Below are 19790 nucleotides of genomic sequence, written 5' to 3' on the forward strand. Positions count from 1 at the left end.
AGTTACTAAGGGGACTATTTTCGGCTGCTGCGTAATATCATTGCACCTCCTGCAGTCATGTTACAGCAGCGAAGTCCTTGATTATTATGCCAAAATGAGAGTATAGTTCCTAGCTATATCTGCTTAGAAAATCACAATTTTAATTTTCCAGTGGTTTTAGTACACAATGTAACTACAGAAGAGTCAAGTTTTAAATAGGAAAAATATCAAAACTCTTTGGTTATTTTTGAGCGTGATGCTAATGGTCTAATCAGATTCAATGGAAAATGCTAAGCTATGCTAAAAGTGGTAGCGCCAGACCCGGAGATCAACTGAATGGATGAAGAAGAGTCAATTTTTTAAATAGAAAAAAAATATTGAAACTCTTTGGTTATTTTTGAGCGCAATGCTAATGATCTAATCAGAATCAATGGATTATGCTAAGCTATGCTAAAAGTGGTACAGCCAGACCCGGAGATCGGCTAAATTGATTCCAAAACGGTAAAAATCAAATGTTTTACTCTAGGGGAGCTGGAAAAGAACAATATTTTTTTTTTTTTAAAGTGGAGTGTCCCTTTAAAACCCAATAGCAGCTGTCAGCTATGCACACATTTTTTTTTCCTCTTCAATCTGGCTGTTTTAAAGCCAGTTTTTATGCAAACATGTATACTTGGTTTAAAAGAATCTGCAATATTTTTGGAAATGTTATAAGGAGCTTTAAATCTGGCGCTAAAATTATTATTTTACTTAATAGTTGAATTACATGGGTGTTCTGGGTTTAGTGCAGGTTGGGCTCTATATACACCATCTGTTTCAACATTTAGTATGGCTGAACCATGAATATGCAAACGAGTCCCTGCCTCCACTTAATCACACCAGTTTGGACTGCCCGATTTACGTGGTCAACACATTGATGTAATTGGTTTTGGAAACTGTCGATGGTAATAATGTAGGGCATCATAGTCATAGTCGTACATTACAAACTCTTTCACTTGAGGAAAAGGTCTGAAGTGCAGGTTATTGTAGATGTTGAACTACTGTATCATGGGGCTACAATAAGAATACACATATTTACTAATTTAATGTAACATTCATGGGCAAAGAAGTAGATACAGTATATACATGGCTATACCAATATCATTGTCTTTTGGCACAGCCCTATTTTGTAATATCTATAATGATGCAAGAATGCCACAGAGGTGTTGATTTCAGATTTCAGCAGTGCATGTATGGTCTTGCTCGTAAGTTGTGTATGTGTCTGTGTAATGTACTGTGTGTGTTTGTGTAGATGAATACCTGTTTAATTTCATGCACTTACAATAGGGATTTCGAATATATTGGTTATGTGATAGAAAGACATCTACCCAGAACTCTTCTGTCATGATATTCAGCACAGAGATTTGAGCATAGCAACTCGTCAGAGGTTGATTGGATGAGCCAGCTCTTACCTGACAGACTACCCAACACTTGTCTTTTTACAGCCTGGCGAAGACTACGCAAAATGAGTGGGCAGCACATAGCACAGAATAGAAATGTAATTCGGTATTTATCAGAGCTCTTCCTATTAGGTTTAGCGTATCCCTCTTTAAATTGTCGTACAATAGGATTGAAGCTCTCCGACAATTGCTGTAAATAGAGCAGGGGAGCATTCACCATTTTGTAACGAGGAACAGCTAATAACACGGCCACACGGCAAACTGTCTTCAGTTCCTGTCAGTAAAAATAGCTTCCCACCATATCTGCACTTAGCACAAGTGCTCCCATCACCTCTGGTGAAGCAGTATTCCTCTGGATGTGGGTCACTAGCTACATCATTAATTCTGTCCACGGCGCTAATGTTGTTACTTTCAAGCTATTGTTCGCTTTGGCTCGACCAACTGGTGCCACAGAATGTCTAATTCATGTCGTGGCCCCTTTTCAGGCTACAGTATGTGTGATTATGTAACTGTGTTCATCTTTTGTTATGTAGTATCTTAATGGTTTTTCACAAGACGTTTATGGTTGAAAGCATTACAGCTACATTTATTTTGTAGTGGAAGGGTGTGTTTCCCACTTTATATGGGTTTATAATGCTGTATGTGATGGTGATGTGATGTTACATGAAGTAATCGAAGAGAGGACAAACCTCAGATGTTCTCAAGCTAATGCGCTTATCATCAATTCCCATCATTCACAGCTTTTGTGAAATAGAAAGTACAACACAGTCAGTGTTTAGCTTTTTTAAATGTATTTAATCTTAAAGATGCTCTAAGCGAATTCACGTGTTTTAGGCATAAAACTTTTTTTGTTTCATACAGTAAACAAGTAAACATCTCCTCACTTTCTGCTAGCTGCCTGTCCCCTGAACACACTGTAAAATAAAATTCGGCCTCTGTACACAGCCCAGGCTCCACAAACTGCAACAAAAACAAAGTGGTCAAACCTACTACCACGAAATATAATAAAGTGTCCGAGCCAATAAATGACAAGAGGGATTTGAGAGTGGGGGTTGGGTGCATTCATGACTCTTTCAGAAAGCACTGAAGGGAGGGGGAGGAGTTACCTACGCTCCGTTTTGTTTGACAACACTTCGAACGTCAACAAGAAGTGATGTTATGCAGATTCGCTTAGAGTGCCTTTAATAACATTTTAAATGATTGGTTTAGTAAGGAATAATTGAATTTTAAGAAAATAATGCACACCCAAGGTGCAATGCTTACACCGTTACAACGCAGGTGCGCATTATTTTCAAATAATTCAAAGGACCAGAGTAAATTATTCCTCTTATACCATGGTTACCAAAAACATTGCCTATTTTTAAGACATTTAACAAAGTAGGTGTGCGGTTATCAGAAATTAATGCATACCCATGGAACATTACTCAGCCAATCAGAATACAGCATTTAACAGACCCCTGGTATAATACACTATAATTAAAATTCTATGTACATATTTCACGACGTGGCTAATTTATATTAATTTGTACAACCACATTCGTACAATACAAAGATGCAGATAGACGCAAATTTGTGCCGGGTAACGCAAATGAAATGAATTAAGCATTGTGATTGCCGCAATCACACGCTACTTGCCTCATAAATTAATAAAAAAGTGAAAGTTTGATTTATTTAAAAATTTACTTGAGTTGGAAACACTTTTCTCACAAAATGTTCTCACTTTAACTCTTTCACCGCCATTGACAAGATATCTCGTCAATTAAGAGAAAACGCTTCCCCGCCAATGACGAGTTTTTCCGTCTTTCCGCAATACCGCTATTATCCACCAGGTGGGGCCCTTCCGCAACTTTTTAGTATTGCCCTATGGCAAGCGGCTGCATGTCCGTGTCTGTTTTAAAGATCGCTCTGAATGGGATCTCTGTGAAAAGTCCGTCACAAAAATGGAATTATCTCTGCTTTTTACTCAAAATGTGGTGTTTTTGGAGAAACCTACCCATATTCAAAAGCTGATTACAAAAGAACCACTGAAGGTAGGATGAAACGTTTTTTTTTTTTTTTGAAAGCAGAGGGTCTGTTCTTTGATATATTGTATGTTTATATATTTAAAGAAGAACATTTTCTGGAAGGCATTAAACTTTGGTGAAAATCATGAAAAACGCTGGCGCTGGCTGGCAACTTTTTTTAAAATCGCTGGCGGTGAAAGAGTTAACGTGTAAAACTACTCCAGTTGGAAACACTTTTCTCACAAAATTTTCTCACTATAAGGTGTAAAAATTACTCCAATTGGTAACACCTAATACACCTAAAAGATTTGACACCTTGAAGCTTTTTCAACATCAAGGCTTAACTTAAAGTGAGAAAATTGAAAAAAATCTATTTCTCGCAATTTAAGTATTTATTTATTTAAGTTAATCCAACTTTCACTTTTTATAATGCAATAGCATCATCCATGCAAGTAAAAAAAATGTAACACAGGCATGAAATTTGCATGGCCCTTGATCACATAAACAAATCAGTGACGAGTATATTGAGTGAAAAAATAATTTAAGTGAAACATTTAATATATATTTAATATTCTTTAGGTGTTACCAATTGTTAAAAAGTTATTTTTTTAAGTTAATCCAACTTTCAATCATTATAATGAAATAGCATCGTCCATGCAAGTAAAAAAAATTGACTCAAACATGAAATTTGCATGGCCCTTGGTCTTATATAACTTATATGTTTAGTAAAAAATACTTTAACGCAACACTATGTAGTTTTTTACCTTTAAAGTGCCCGTATTATGAAAAACTCACTTTTTCTGGGTTTTGGGGTGTTCATTTGTGTCTCTGATGCTCCCACACGCATACAAACTCGGAAAAAAATCCATCCATGCTGTTTTGAGTGAGATACAGGTTTCTGAATGTCCTCTGCCTTGAGTCTCAGATTGCGGGAGTTCAAACTCAGCTCCGTTGTGACGTAACAAAAAGTTTCGTCACATTCAGTTTGAATTTTCCCGCCCACCAACCCACTCGCAGGTCTCCACCCACCAGGTAGCTAGAGAGCATAGAGCAGTCACTTGAATGAGACCCTCTGTGCTGTTATCATCTCTTACGGAAATAACAGCGCTATTTGGATATTATGGATTATACTCCCGCCTACTTTTAAAAACAAAGTTTTAACGCGTGATTATTGGAACCCGGAGTATCTTATATAACTGTTACAGTGTGTTACGACGCAAACAGTCCTCAGATTGTAGGCGATAAGAGCTTCATGCGAAATCTGATGTAAACAACAGACTATGTATCTATATTTCACGGATTATAAGCATTTGTGGACAAAAATTGTAATTGGATGTATTTTATTGGACTTTCATGGATCATTCACACATCTGAAACAGACTGGATTCGATTCGCGATCGCGTTGTTTCATCACAAAGGTAAGAAGTCACGTTATATTTTGCATGTTGTCATCTTCTGTCACAAAATACTACATTTATGATGCTAGAGCTAAAAGCTTTTTGCCAAACTAACCGAGACCGTACGCCCCGGCTTTTCTGACGAGGCGAGCCTCTTAATAACTTTATGGTCCGCATAGATATATACACGGTCCGGACCTCCCGCTAGCTTCTAGCAATTAGCACGCGGTCCACAAGCAGTATACATCCCCCGCCGGGCCTTAATTTCTGTAATTCGCGAAAATAATACGTTTGAAAATGTTTATAATGGGAATATGTTAGTATGGTCCAGGGAAAACGAGTGTATTGTTCAGACTGCTACATCACAATTTACGCTGGAATTTTGTGTGTCATGATGAGTTTGACACACCGAGACCGGGCCTTACCGCCCCGGCTTTTCTGACGATGCTAACCCCCGAACGGTCCGGACCTCCCGCTAGCTTCTAGCAATTAGCACGCGGTCCACAAGCAGTATACATCCCCCGCCGGGTCTTAATTTCTGTAATTTGCGAAAATAATGCGCTTGAAAATGTTTTATAATGGGAATATGTTAGCATTGTCCAGGGAAAACGAGTTTATTGTTGTGACTGCTAACGTAACATCACAATTTACTCTGGAATCATTGTGTGTCATAAGTTTCTTCTCCTGTAGTGTACCTATTAGTGATACTTTTCTGCATGATTTGTCTGTTGGCAACATAAACCGTCAATAATAATAATATATAAAATAATAACACAGTATGGTCTGTACTGCTCACGATACCACTGAGCATGCGCACGGGCACATGACGTTAGTAGTGGGGCGTGATCAAAGGAGCAGCAGCTCATAAATATGTAATGACTAGCTCAAAACGGCACAATCTGAACTGCCCTGAAACAGAGGCTACTAGAGATGGGTAACAATCTTTTCCTACAAGCTATTTCGAGCAAACAACTTTTGAAACATGCTTGATGGAACTCATACACCTATATAACTTGTGGAAAAGCAGTCATAAGATGGGCACTTTAAATAACGTCTCTAAAATTATTTCAGTGATAGAAAAACTTTTAACTGGACAAATTGTACTGTTGCTGCAACCTGAGCAGCCTCCTAGCTGCTACAAGCACACTCTGAAAGTGGCGGTGGAGGGTAGGAAACACAGCCCCGCCCCTCCCCCTGCCTGCAGAAGAGTGTCTGATACCAGGCACTGTTGCGCTTTTCAACCACATGGGGGAGCTGTAAGTCATTTTTACATGGAAACTACATAGTGTTGCTTTAAGTGAAACATTTACGTTAAAAAACTTAACTTAAACATGCTTTAGGTGTTACTAATTTAAGTGATTTTTTTTAAGTTAATCCAACTTTTCACTTTTTACAGTGTGAAAAAAGCTTGTGTAAAAATGATGTCAAGTCAACATATATTTTTTGTTACTTTAACTTATAAAAACAAGTTGAAATTGTTAAACTTAATTTGTTAAGTTATGTCAACTAATCACAAGTCAAAACTTAAAATAGTATGTTGAATTGACTTGCAAAACCAAATTGTATTACCTTCATGCTGCATTTTTAACAGTTTCTGTTTTTCATAAATATGTAAATGTGAAATGGTTGATATGGTAGCATAGTCACTAGTGATTTAAGTTAATTGGAAAAGCTCACCCATAAAGTAATAAAACATTAGGTAGCTGAAGCTTTTAAACACTCAGTGACAAGCTGTTGTTTTGTCGGAGGGGTCCTCAGTGGTGCTATCGTGCTTGATTTAGCCTTGCGTGTTAAAAGCTCCAGAGAAGAGATCATAATCATATTCAGTGTCTGATGAGAGCATGAATCACAGCGATCTAGTTTCTGTGGTATGAATTCATATTCTTCTCTGAATCTTTTTAATCGCTTAAATTTGAGATGATCTCATATAGTAGAAAATGATACGTTGCTGGGTAGTTATGAAACCCACGTAAGGCCTTTAATAGGAAGAGATGATAAACACCCCATGAATCTAAATTAGAGCAGTATATTTAGACAGATTCATCTAAACATCAGACTACTTTATGGACTCGCCGATGCGGGTGTTAACCCACTTGCGGTGGGAGCCAGCCTCCAGCCAACCAAGATTTGAATTTGTGTGACTTATTTGGGCTTTATTATTTTTGCCGTCTGTCTGCCCGGGTCCCCAGAGTTCCATGGAGAAAATTAGAGGAGAAATAAGACAGAAGAGGCCTAATTTTATAGGCAACCTTGACCCAGATTTGGCTAGAGCAGGACTTGAGAATCCTTGAGGATGACTTTTCTCTTTGTAGCTCAACGGGTAAACCATGGCACTACATTTATTTAGGTTATAGGTTTGATTCCCCTTAAGAACATAAATTGATCAAATGTTTAGAATCTTAAATGCACTGTGCAGCCAAATGCATAAATGTGTTATGTAAATTTGTGATCATAAAAGCAAATCTCTACATGTGCATGTAGTTTGCGTATTGTAATTGTCGCAAAAAATTGAAATTTTGCATTTGGTGCTTTGAAGTGCACAAAGTAATGTTCAAATGTGTTTAAGCTTCTTGGTTCTTGCATGCAGTATTTTCATTTGTTCTTCTTCTGTCGTGCTTTAAACGATTGTTACTGTTGTTTAATCCCTGATTACTTCATTTTTATCTCTTGAACACATTTTAGTTCATTCATGAGCCAAATTAAACAGAATATAAGCGTAATGAGCTTTTGAAGACATTAAAACATTTTTTCTCCATTCTTTGGAGAAAAAATGTTTCTTGAGAGAAAACACCATGTCATTTTATAGAGATGTTGAAAAGTTGTCATATTTATACATACCAATTTTCAAAGATAATCAAGTCACTTAAAGGGCTACTCCAGCCAAATATCAAAATTATCCCATGACTTATTCACCCTCTAGCAGTCAGAGATACATTTGTCCATCATCTTTCAGACGAGCCCTTTTTTGAGTTATTTTAGTAAATGTCCTTGGTCTTCCAAACTTTATAATGGTAGAAAACATGGATCAGGGAACAACTTCTGACTTTAAACTCCAAAAAAGTGCATTCATCCTTCCCAGAGGTAATCCACATGGCTCCAATGGGTTAATAAAGGTACACTGCGGGTAATTGTGTAAGAAAAATATCCATATTTCAAACTTTATAAACTGTAATAACTAGGGTTGTCAAAAGATTAACCGCAATTCATCGCATACAAAATAAAAGTTTGTTTTTTCCATACTATATGTGTGTGCGCTGTTTGTAATTATTTAATGTTTGTAAAACATTTACATATATATATATATTTTCTAAATGTATGTGTTTGTTTATATATACATAATAATTATATATACATAATAATTACACATGTGATGCCCCAATTTATTGATTTATTATTATTTATTTAATTTATTGATTGATGGTACTTCCAGACCTCTAGAGGGCGCTATGTGAGTGTGGTGTATTGTGTAAGTCTGCCGTGTTGCACGCCATAACACAGCACCACCGGCTTTAAGCTGCTGCACATTTAACTGCTAGCTGATAAAGAGGTCCTGTACCTGCTACAGTTCTTGGGGGCTCGTCCGGGATAAGCGCAATACACACGCAAATATATTATGCAAGCACAAACTTTTATTTTGTATGTGATTAATTGCAATTAATCCTTTGTCAGCCCTAGTAATAACTAGCTTCCAGTAATGGCGCATCTTGGATTTGCAAGAGTTTTGGCGTAGTGAGCGCTTGTTGCCATGGGTACGTTGCGCAGTGATGGTTTCGTTCAAGATGGCGTCGTCACTGGAAGCTAGTTTTCATAATTTAAAAAGTTTAAATATGGATATTTTTCGTACCAAATTGCATCAGTTACCCGCAAAGATCTTTATTAACCCATTGGAGCCGTGTGGATTACTTCTGTGGAGGACGAATGCACTTTTTTGGGGTTTAAAGTCAAACGTTGTTCCCTGATCTCTGTTTTCGTCTATTATAAGCTTGGAAAAGCAAAAAACTTTCACTCAAATAACTCCAAATGGGTTTGTCTGAAAGATGATGGACATATGTATCTCGGTAAATCATGGGGTAATTTTGATATTTGGCTGGAGTATTCTTTTAAATCTTGATATAGTATGTATATAAAAATTTTAAAGGATTGAGTCATCTTTAAAACCATTTTTCATCAAGCTTAAAGCAACACTACGTATTTTCCATGTAAAAATGACTTACAGCTCCCCCATGTGGTTGAAAAGCGCAACAGTGCCTGGTATCAGACACTCTTCTGCAGGCAGGGGGAGGGGCGGGGCTGTGTTTCCTACCCTCCACCGCCACTTTCAGAGTGTGCTTGTAGCAGCTAGGAGGCTGCTCAGGTTGCAGCAACAGTACAATTTGTCCAGTTAAAAGTTGTTCTATCACTGAAATAATTTTAGAGACATTATTTAAAGGTAAAAAAATACATAGTGTTGCTTTAAACTTATATAACTTGCACGCTGCTACAAAGTTGTAGGCTGTACCAAATTTTATAGAACATAGTCCTGTGAATACTCTGTTTACTAATTGAAAATAAGCTTTTGGATCAATAAAAGTGAATGTCACATTTTACTAGCCAAGTTTTGTTTGATTAACATACAGAAACTTTATTTCCTAATTTAAGTAAAAAAAGGTATTGCAACCCAGAAGTGTGTTCATTGTTCACACCATTATCCAGTACCTGCCCATTTACACGTCCCATTAACACCCACAGATGCAGACCTGCGTTTCTGAAAAAAAATCCACATTTGCTAACTATTCAAGAGGAAAAGATTCCCTCATGCATAAACATAAGTGCTTCATTACATGTTTTTCTTATTGCCCTTGCTTAAAGTCAAGCAGCCTAAAGCATTTCTCTTTTTTTATTTTTACATCCGCCTCGAAGTGACTTTATTCAGTTAAAGTGTAATAAAGTTTCTCTACTTTCCCGTACTTCTTTTAACATACTTTTTTATGTGTGACTACTGACCCGCTTGCTTTCTAACATCCTTTACTTTAGCGAAATCGTTCTCATAGGCATTTCTTTCATGTCTTATGTGTTTTACACACCCATCTTATTTATTTTTATGAGAACCTAAAAGACAGAATAATGATTACCGTAACCAAATTACCAAGCAAACAGTCTGACATCACTTTAATTCTGCGTAACCTTCTTTGTTTCAATTAAACTGAAGATGTTTACATAGTCGAGAGAAAACTGAAGTCATTAGAAAACAAGCCAGTCAAGGGTGTACTTATGTATGCAATTTTATCTTTAAAATTGGATGGGACGAAATGTGGCAATAAATGACCAAAACACCTTAGCAACAACCACATCACAATGCCCTAGCAACCGCCTCCCGCACTAGCATCTTGGCAGCAAGTTTTGCATGGTTAGGCACCATTCAGGTTTTGTTTAGAAAATGTACGTTTATTTACTTTGACAATGCAATTTGACGTAGCCACGGTACATGCAACACTGAGACACGGATGATATAAGCGCATACATCACTAGGCAGCGCTCAAGCGAACTTACAAGTGTGAATCAACACTGATTTTCTATTGAGGTGGGTAAATTTGCCTTTCACGTAATGCATTCGCTTGATAAAAGGCAAGACGGTAATTGCTTGATGGTTGCACCTCGCTGAGATGTTCAGCATTGGTTCAAAATGTAAGCTTAATAACCGAGTTTAGAATAGGCGCCATGCTGCGTGCTGTTCTGCCATCATTTCCCTCTCTAGATAATTGACGTCCTCTAAATGGCATTTCACAATTGTTCACGTTTATTTCAGTTACTCATCTATTACAGACATGCGTCGGGTTATATAACAGACTGATATTTATGCCTGATAGATGTATGCTTTTGATAGGGATTGATGAGGCTGGAGCTTTTAGTTGTACGCCTAAAACAAGCAAGAGAGGGAGAGTTCATATCATCATAAGACATTACTCTGTTCTCTTTCCACCTAGCCTGATCAATTTTTTGACAAAATACACGATGATGGAAAGCTGTGGTACGATTTAATTGAGCTTTGCATTAAGCGGATGTCACAGAATAAGAAACGGCATAAACATTTTTACTAATCTTCGTTTTATTGTGACAAACGGCCCAGTCGATGCTTAGCCTGGGGCGTAAAAACTATAGCTGAGTAATCAATTCAAAAGGCTTGGAGGAGAAAGCTGTTAGGAATATGTGTGCGATGTGATTGGCCGAATTACAAGGGTCATTTAGCTTTTTGTCATGCCTGGAGTGACCAAAATATAGAGGGCAATGCTATTTTTAAATAGTATAGTACTGCCTAGTGAGTTTTCTCGCATCCTTTCGGATCAATATCAGTGTTTTGTGATGTAAGATTGCTTTATAGATCTTTGTTATGTAAAACATGTATGTGTAGCTTACATACATTTTACATTGGGAATAAGAGGGACTGTGAGAGCGTCACTGATAAACCCAGACTGTTTATCAGCCTGAGGATACATGAGCCTTGGTAGAGTTCGTATTTCACTCTAGCACTTGTTAATTATTCAGGCTAATGGTATTTTCGCAGAGATCTGTCAGATAATTTGTTATGTATCATTATTAAGCCTCTGTCCGGGTTTCTACGGCTCACTATGCACACATTTCTAAAACGAGTCAAAGGATGGCCGCTCGCTCACATCGCTAACTTAAAGGGATAGTTCACCCAAAAAATAAAAATTTGTAATCGAGCAGGAAGCAGAAGCACCATTGGATTCCACATTGGGGAAAAACTATGGAACTCAAGAGGTGCTTTGGTTACAAACATATTGTCCTTTGTGTTAATAATAAATAAGCTTTCCATTTGATGTTTGGTTTGTTAGGATAAGGTGATACTTGGCCCGAGAAACTATTTGTAATATGGAATCTGAGGGGGCAAAATATTGAGAAATATTTTAAAGTTGTCCAAATTAAGTCGTTAGCAAAACTTATTGCTAAGGATAAATAAATATCAATATACTTACGTTAGGCAATTTACAAAATATCTTCATGAAAAATTCTATTTACTTAACTCTTTCCTCGCCATTGACTTGTCAGAGAAAACGCTTCCCTGTCAATTACGAGTTTTTCCAGAAATCTGTATTTCCCCTATTATCCACCAGGTTGCGCTCTTACCCAATTTATAAAAGCCCGAAACAACCCCTTAGGGCAAGAACTCCATGTATGTTTTGATCATCTCTCGATATCTGATTTCTAACAAATGTCTTTCATAAAAATACAATTATCTTAGCTTTTTGCTCGAAATTTGTTATTTTTAAAGAAACCTACACTGTAAAAAAAACTTTGCTGCCTTAAAAATTTTTGTTGAATCAACTCAGATTTACAAGTCATGTCAACAGAAATTAGTTGTCACAATTTATAAAGAATAGTTGAGAAAAGTCAACTTAAATGTATAAGTTATAACAACTCACCTGTAGTTATAACAACTCATCTCTAGTCAAGATAAATAATAGTAAGTTGAAATGACTTGTAAATCCGAGTTGATTCAACCAAAAATTTAAAGGCAGCAAAGTATTTTTTACGGTGTACCCATATTTGAGAGTTGATAAATCAGAACAAATAAAGATAGGATAAAACTTTTTTGTTTGAAAGCATAGTGTCTGTTCTTTCATTTGATATATTGTATGTTTATATATTTAAAAAAGAACATTTTCTAAATCAAAAGCATTTGAACTTTTGTGAAAATAAAAAAAATGCTGGTGCTTGCTGGCAACTTTTAAAAAAAAACACTGGTGGGGAAAGAGTTAATATCCTTATGTTTTTTTTTTTTTTTTGCATAAAAAAATTTAAAAAATCAATAATTTTGACACATAACATGTATTGTTGTCTGTAGCTACAAATATATCTGTGCTACTTATGATGGTTTTATGGTCCATGGTCACATATTACATGTAAAAATCCTTAAAATAATTTTCCTGCTTTTTTCATTAACTAGTTTGTTGAAAACATTTATTCATCAGTTATTCCCTAATTTTATTCCATTACATGATCTCAAATTTTTTTAAGTCAATTTGAAGATTTAAAATATTGTGGGGAAAGTAAATATTTATCAGCATATGCAATGCAATAATACACTGTAAATGATATGCAAGTTTGACTACAAAAGTTGTGCGTTTAGATCACAGGTTGTGTGCCTTTCAATGTGTTCATTCTGTTGTTTTGCTTGGTATTCTCTACGTCTCCATTTTCTTAAATTTGTGTTAGGTGATTTAATCATCTGTGTAATGAAAAACAAATTGGTTTGGCACATTATCATCCACAGCCATGCTTCTGTTTTTAGCGCGATTTCTCTTTCTTGCCTCGGACCAGACTTGTGTTTCAAGCAGAGGTTTGTAGAGATCAATGCGGTGGAAAATGTGATGACATTGGTAGTAACTCTCAGAGGTGTTTGCAAATGTTTCCGGTTGTGTGAAGGCCTTTGTTTAATATCTAGTTTTTATGATATGAAGAATTTGGTTTTCTTCATGCATACAATCATGTGTTAAATTGTTTGTCCTCATAACACATAGAAATACGATTGTTAAATGTGGATAATGATGCTTTTGTTGGATTCCTTTTAATCCTCATTATCATTGCTAATTTACTTTCTTAATGACATTAAAATCTTTCCCAGTCTGTTTTGTACAATAAAGCTTTTAAAAGTTAAGTGGAGGGTGTCGTTCTTTTAAAGCTGTGATTTTGTGCCATAACCGAGAAGAAAATTCATCTTAATAATTGGTGTAGACACAGAGGGCCACACAGGGCAGATCTGCAGGCGGGTGATGTATATGTAGTAACAGCTGGCCGTAAGACGTGGCTCACCAGTGACCTGTGCAAACTTCCAGAGTTTATATCAAGTTGTCAACTTTTAGTTGAGGTCAATGTCAATGAAAGTCAACAACGACACTCTATGTAAGCAAAAATGAGGAGTAGATAAAATAAGGTCATGGAATCAAAGTGGCACCCATGTAATAGATTTCATCTGATTAAATTAACAATGGACTGTAATGAAGCATTAGTCCAATATTTAAAAAAATTAAAGTTAGACTATAAAATGTAACTGTAAAATGACTTTTTTCTCCCCAACTTTATTTTAAAGGGATGGTTCAGCCAAAAACGATATTAAACCCATGATTTACTCACCCCCAAGCCGTCCAAGATGCATATGTCAATCATTTTTCAGACAAACACATTTTCAGTTATTTTAGAAAATGTCTTTGATGTTTCAGTTAATCAAATGTAAAGTTACGGGGTCCACTTCTTCAAGTTCAAAATTTTTAATCCATCCTTCACAAAATAAATCCAAACAGCTCCACGATGATAAACAAAGGTCTTCTGAGGGTAATCCGCACTGTTTTGTTGTTGCAATATCCATATTTAAAACTTTATAAACGAAAAAAAAACTAGCTTTCGGTAACGCCGCCATCTCTGTATTAGACTTCTCAGTATTCAGGAGAGAGTTTTAGCGTAGTGTACACACTTTTCTTGAATGCGGACGCGACTAAGATGGCGGCGTTACTGGAAGCTAGTTATTTTCGTTTATAAAGTTTTAGCCAAATATCAAAATGACCCCATGATTTACTCATCCTCGAGCAATACAAGATACATATGTCATCATCGTTCACACAAACACATTTGGAGTTATTTTAGTAAATGTCCTTGCTCTTTCAAGTTTTTAATAATGGTAGAAAACAGGGATCAGGCAACAACTTCTGACTTAAACCCCCAAAAAAGTGCATCCATTCTGCACAGAAGTAATCCACATGGCTGTAAGGGGTTAATTAAGGTCTTCTGAGGGTAATTTGTGCGATTTGTAAGAAAAAACTGTTATTATAGTTTATAAAGTTTGAAAACATTTATATTTGTCTTACAAAATCACACCGATTATTCCTTAGAAGACCTTTATTAACCCATTAGAGCCGTTTGAATTACTTCTGTGAGAGATTTTTGCACTTTTTGTCATTTAAAGTCAGAAGATTACTTACTTACTTACTTACTTAGCTGACACTTTTATCCAAAGCGACTTACAATTGCTATATATGTCAGAGGTCGCATGCCTCTGGAGCAACTAGGGGTTAACGGCGCATTCACACGAGGCGTAAGCGTTGACGCTTCCCATTCACTTTTAATGGGTGACGTCAAGCGTTGGCGAACTGAATTGTGGATCCGTCGGGGCGGCATCACTGCCGTTGCTCGCGGCAGAAGTTGAACGTTTCTCAACTTTTCAAGCGGCAAGGCGAGCGTCCGCCAATCAGATTGCCTTATGCAAATAACCTAGGTAGAGTCACCAATTACGTTTATGGAAGACCGGAGCATGTGCTGCGGCCACTGTGATTGGCTGTTGGCCACGCTTCAGACAAGCCTTCCGTCAAGCTTTAACGCTTTCGCCCCGTGTGAATACGCCGTAAGTGTCTTGCTCAGGGACACAATGGTCCATCACAGTGGATTCAAACCCGGGTCTCTCCCACCAAAGGTGTGTGTCTTATCCACTGCGCCATCACCACCATCACAACAAGTTGTTGCCTGATCCCTGTTTTCTCCCATTATAAAGCTTGGAAGAGCAAGGACATTTATTAAAATAACTCCAAATGTGTTCGTCTGAAAGATGATGGACATGTGTATGATGTATTGCTTGAGGGTGAGTACATCATGGGGTAGTTTTGATATTTCGCTGGAGTATCGCTTACACATTCAATTTCCACATCATATGTAAGCAGAAGAGAACAGAAAACGGCTGAGAGGTTATTTTGATGTATTATGAAAGTAAAAATTGTCTTTAAAAATGTGTGCACTCATCAGTCACAATAAAATCTTCATGAGAAAAGGAAATGGGGTCAATTGTGAATTCATGTTCTCTATGACGGTTGTGTTGAATTATGAGTTATTGAAATATGAAATGATACTGACCATCATAAACATTCCCCTCTCTTTCTTCTTCTCTCTCTCTCAATCAGTGGGATAGGCAGAAACTGGCCATGGGCGTCAGGAGGAAGCAGTATCCTCGCAGAATACGGGACGTTGCATTTGGAGTTCATGCACCTCAGCGCTCTTTCCGGGAAACCCGAGTTTGCGGAGAAGGTTAGTGCCAGTTCATGCATGACGCCTCTGCAGTGCATTAAAGACATTTCCACGCTGAACTACATCTGAACTGCAAGTCTCACATACTCTTACAACAACGACCAAAGACATCCAGTTTGACCTCCATTCAAAACCCAAGCAGTAACATTGATGCTGGTTTTGATGCGGTTCTCAGATCTTGATTCTTGTGCAATGAATCTGCTGACCTGACCCGCAAAACAGACACGAGACAAATGACACTATTACTCCCTGAATGAGGCTGTACAAACTGTGAAAGTGACCTAGTCTATAGATTTATGAGGCCTGTCTCCACAAGGAAGACATCAGCCGTATCAAAAAGACCATATTTACTGCGTTTGTAATAGCGAGCACCTGATGTGTTTTGGCATGGCGTAATCATTTATGTGATGACAGAGCATTACGTGTCTTGGTTTTGCAGGTAATGAATATTAGGAAGGTGCTGAATCGTCTGGATAAACCTCAAGGCTTGTACCCCAATTACCTGAACCCGAACAGTGGACAGTGGGGTCAACGTAAGTTAAAAACACAAAACAGATGCATACACAAACACACCCCTTCATGAAACTGGGTCTTAACAGTAACAATTTCTGTAACAAGTGAAATGCATCAATCAAATGATTTGTTAGTCATTAAACAGCAGTATAAACGATTTATTTGCAGCACTTCACTATCCTCTCGTATAATTCACATGCTGGCAACAAGTGCACAACTTCGGAAATAGTTTTATAGCTTTGCCATGGCACTGAAGATTTAGCAGCTTGCAGAAACACAAACATACAATATTCGCCAAATTTCCCTTAAATGTCCAATTGAACGAGTCAGGATTACAATGATTTAACTCAACTATCTTTTCCATCAGATGTCCAGCAAAATGCTTTTTCTACGTTAAATTAATTTACAAGGCTTCTCTTACACATAGAGAGGACTGGAAACATTACACCCTCGCTAGATTGGACTCCAAATTGAAGATAATATTAACATTAAAAGCAGCCTGAAAGTTGCCATCAATGAAAACATGATAGTGAATGTAATGTGCGCGAGTACTCTGGTCTTATCGCTTGTAAACAATGCCTGTGTCTTAATCTGAAGCCTGCAGCCCTCGGAATTGCAACCAAGGACTGAGTCCTTCGTTTGAAAAATATCCCATACAGGAAAAGATGCATATGTGTATCCTTCGCGCTCTTCACACTCTTAAATCACCCACACGTGGGTTACACACGTGGATACTGCCTACTTGCAAGTCGACGCGGAAGATGACGCAGAAGTATATATAAAAACCAACTTGTACAGTAGCTTACACCGTAGGACCTACCCACAACTACAATGAGCCTTAATACGCCTATAAGCTTATTGAGTTGTATGCAGCAGGTCAGCAGGTGGAAGCAAGTTTATGAAATAAAAACACACACAATCCTCTGAAGCCAGAATTTCAAAAATGCTACGTCATCGACATCCGTCGAAGGACTGTTCCAATGTCGAGGATCCTCGAAATTGCAACCATGGACTGAGTCCTTTGTTTGAAAAATATCCCATATACAGGAAAAGATGCATATGTGTATCCTTCACGCTCTTCACACTCTTAAATCACCCACAATCCTATGCATGCAGCACTGAAAGCACAGCTTTTTACTGACGTAATGACGTGCACGTCCATTTATGTGTTCTCCGAAAGGAGCCTCGCCTAGCCTCTGAAGGAAGTGACTTGTAAGGACTAGTCCTGTCAAGGAAATATCCTTGAAATTGAGAAACGGCCACTGTCTATTTACCTCCATCACTGTCGGTGCTCTCAAATCATACACAACAAGCTGCTTCCTATTTGTTTGTGGGTTTACTTGCCAAGCTGCTTCTTCTTTGGCGGTTGCACTGCTGCTGTGGGTTACACACGTGGATACTGCCTACATGTCGACACGGATGATGACGCAGAAGTATATATAAAACCAACTTGTAGCTTACACTGTAGAACCTACGCACAACTATAATGAGCCTTAAGAGTTTGTGTTTGTTTGATACGCCTATAAGCTTATTGAGTTGTATGCAGCAGGTCAGCAGGTGGAAGCAAAGTTTATGAAATGAAAACACACAAAACATGTATTCGTTTGTTCTGTCTGTAACACTTAAAGCAGAGACCCAAAGTACCTTGTAAGAAACGAAATATCAGGACACATTTTCTTATTAGGGTCTTAATGAAACAATTTACTTTGCTTTTAAATAACTGCTTGAAATGAGTTTTCAGATGAATCATTCCACATGTGCAAGGTCACAATACGCTCGTGTAACCTTAGTTGGTCCACATTGCATCTGAGACAGAAACAGCTGGTATCTCTAAAATAAAAATGATACGTCTTTCACTACGCCACACACACATAATTTTTCCACATCCATTCAGGGTTAATTATGCAACAGACTCAGCATATTCATCCTCAAGTGACACGTATGTCGAAGAGAGGCATCTGAGGGATTTATTGGCTTTTTAGTTTGAGAAGAAGCGCCGTCTCAACTTCATGGTCAGCGATGACGTAGACGCTTCGGCGCTGATGATGAAAAGCCACAGGAGAACAAAGACACCGCTGTGCACGTTCTGACAGACGAACACGGTCAGAGAGCAAAAAAGGAAAGGCTTTTGAGCTGTCAGAATGTAATGGTCTGAAACGAGGTTTCTTTATGCGCATTGAAGCAGGTCTTTCTTTTTTCGCTTTGACGAAAGTCATTTGTTTTGAAGATCGTAAGCACAAATGATCTGAGATGGCAGCCGGCCACAGGGAGACGAGATGGTAACGTGCGTTTAAAAATAGCTTTCAGTTGTGCTTCACACAAGTAGCCAAGAACAGTCCTGAAGGGCTTTCCATATGGGTCAGTCGTCTTGTTTGGGGTCGGGTAGCTGTTGACTTAAGGTTTGACCTTAATGAAACAACAATCTTTCATATTCCTCCATCTACCCTACTTTAATCCTCCCACTCTCGTATCCTCATCCATCAAAATTTTGTTGCAGTGTCAGGAATTTTCAGTGTGTTTCAAAGCCATCTGTCTCTTTGTCTATCCTCCCTCTGTCTGCTGTCTATATAGGTAGATATGAAGAGCTCAGATGCATAATCCGCTAAAAGCCACTTTTGTCAAAAATTAGATAATGATGTTAATCAAACGCTCTCGACACGTATTATACTTTCAAATCCACTTTATACCGGCCTCAGGCCATTCAGAAATAGTGGTTTGTTGGCAGAATCCATTAAGAGCCTGATGAAAAATACTCATTTACATAAAAACATTTTGGATGCACTTAGAGGGTTTTGCATTTGAGTTCTTTATAAGTTCATCAAATACTTTCACTTCAAAGCTGCTTAATTCGAAATACAGAAATACCGGTTTGATGGCAGAATCCGTTAAAAGCCACGTCGTTTTTTCAGCAATGTTCTTGGGTCACATTTAAACTTGGGTCCCTTGTGAGGACTTGGACCTTACAAGCATTAAGGCATTACAGCGCCCCCCTAATGTGTTGTTCAGATTCTTAATTTTTCCCTTTTGAATTCTGATTTACATAATTTGCAATGTTTCTGCATGCTCTTGCAGAAGGTTTGCAGTGAAAGCCAGTCAAATTGTTAAAGGGACATTACACTTTTTTTGAAAATATGCTCATTTCCCAGCTCCCCTAGAGTTAAACATTTGGTTTTTACAGTTTTGGAATCCATTCAGCCGATCTCTGGGTCTGGCGCTAGCACTTTTAGCATAGGTTAGCATAATCCATTGAATCTAATTATACCATTAGCATTGCGCAAAATGGAGGGTTTTGCATCTGAGCTCTACATATATATCAGATATGAAGCTGTGGTCAGTGGGTTCAAGGATTTACCTGATGCAGAAGATTTTGTGTAGATGTACTGAGAGGCTTCATG

General features: G+C 37.7%; 1 protein-coding gene across 1 annotated transcript in view; it reads left to right on the plus strand.

Annotated features, from left to right (window-relative positions):
• Nucleotides 1–19790, plus strand: part of man1a1 (mannosidase, alpha, class 1A, member 1) — a 176581-nt gene that overhangs the window by 128725 nt on the left and 28066 nt on the right. The window contains exons 6-7 of the mRNA XM_065256245.2: nt 15759–15882; nt 16322–16415. Coding sequence (XP_065112317.1) covers nt 15759–15882; nt 16322–16415 — 218 coding nt within the window. The remainder of the gene's footprint in view (nt 1–15758; nt 15883–16321; nt 16416–19790) is intronic.

This window comes from Paramisgurnus dabryanus, chromosome 12, assembly GCF_030506205.2.
Source record: "Paramisgurnus dabryanus chromosome 12, PD_genome_1.1, whole genome shotgun sequence".
Classification (NCBI taxonomy): domain Eukaryota; kingdom Metazoa; phylum Chordata; class Actinopteri; order Cypriniformes; family Cobitidae; genus Paramisgurnus; species Paramisgurnus dabryanus.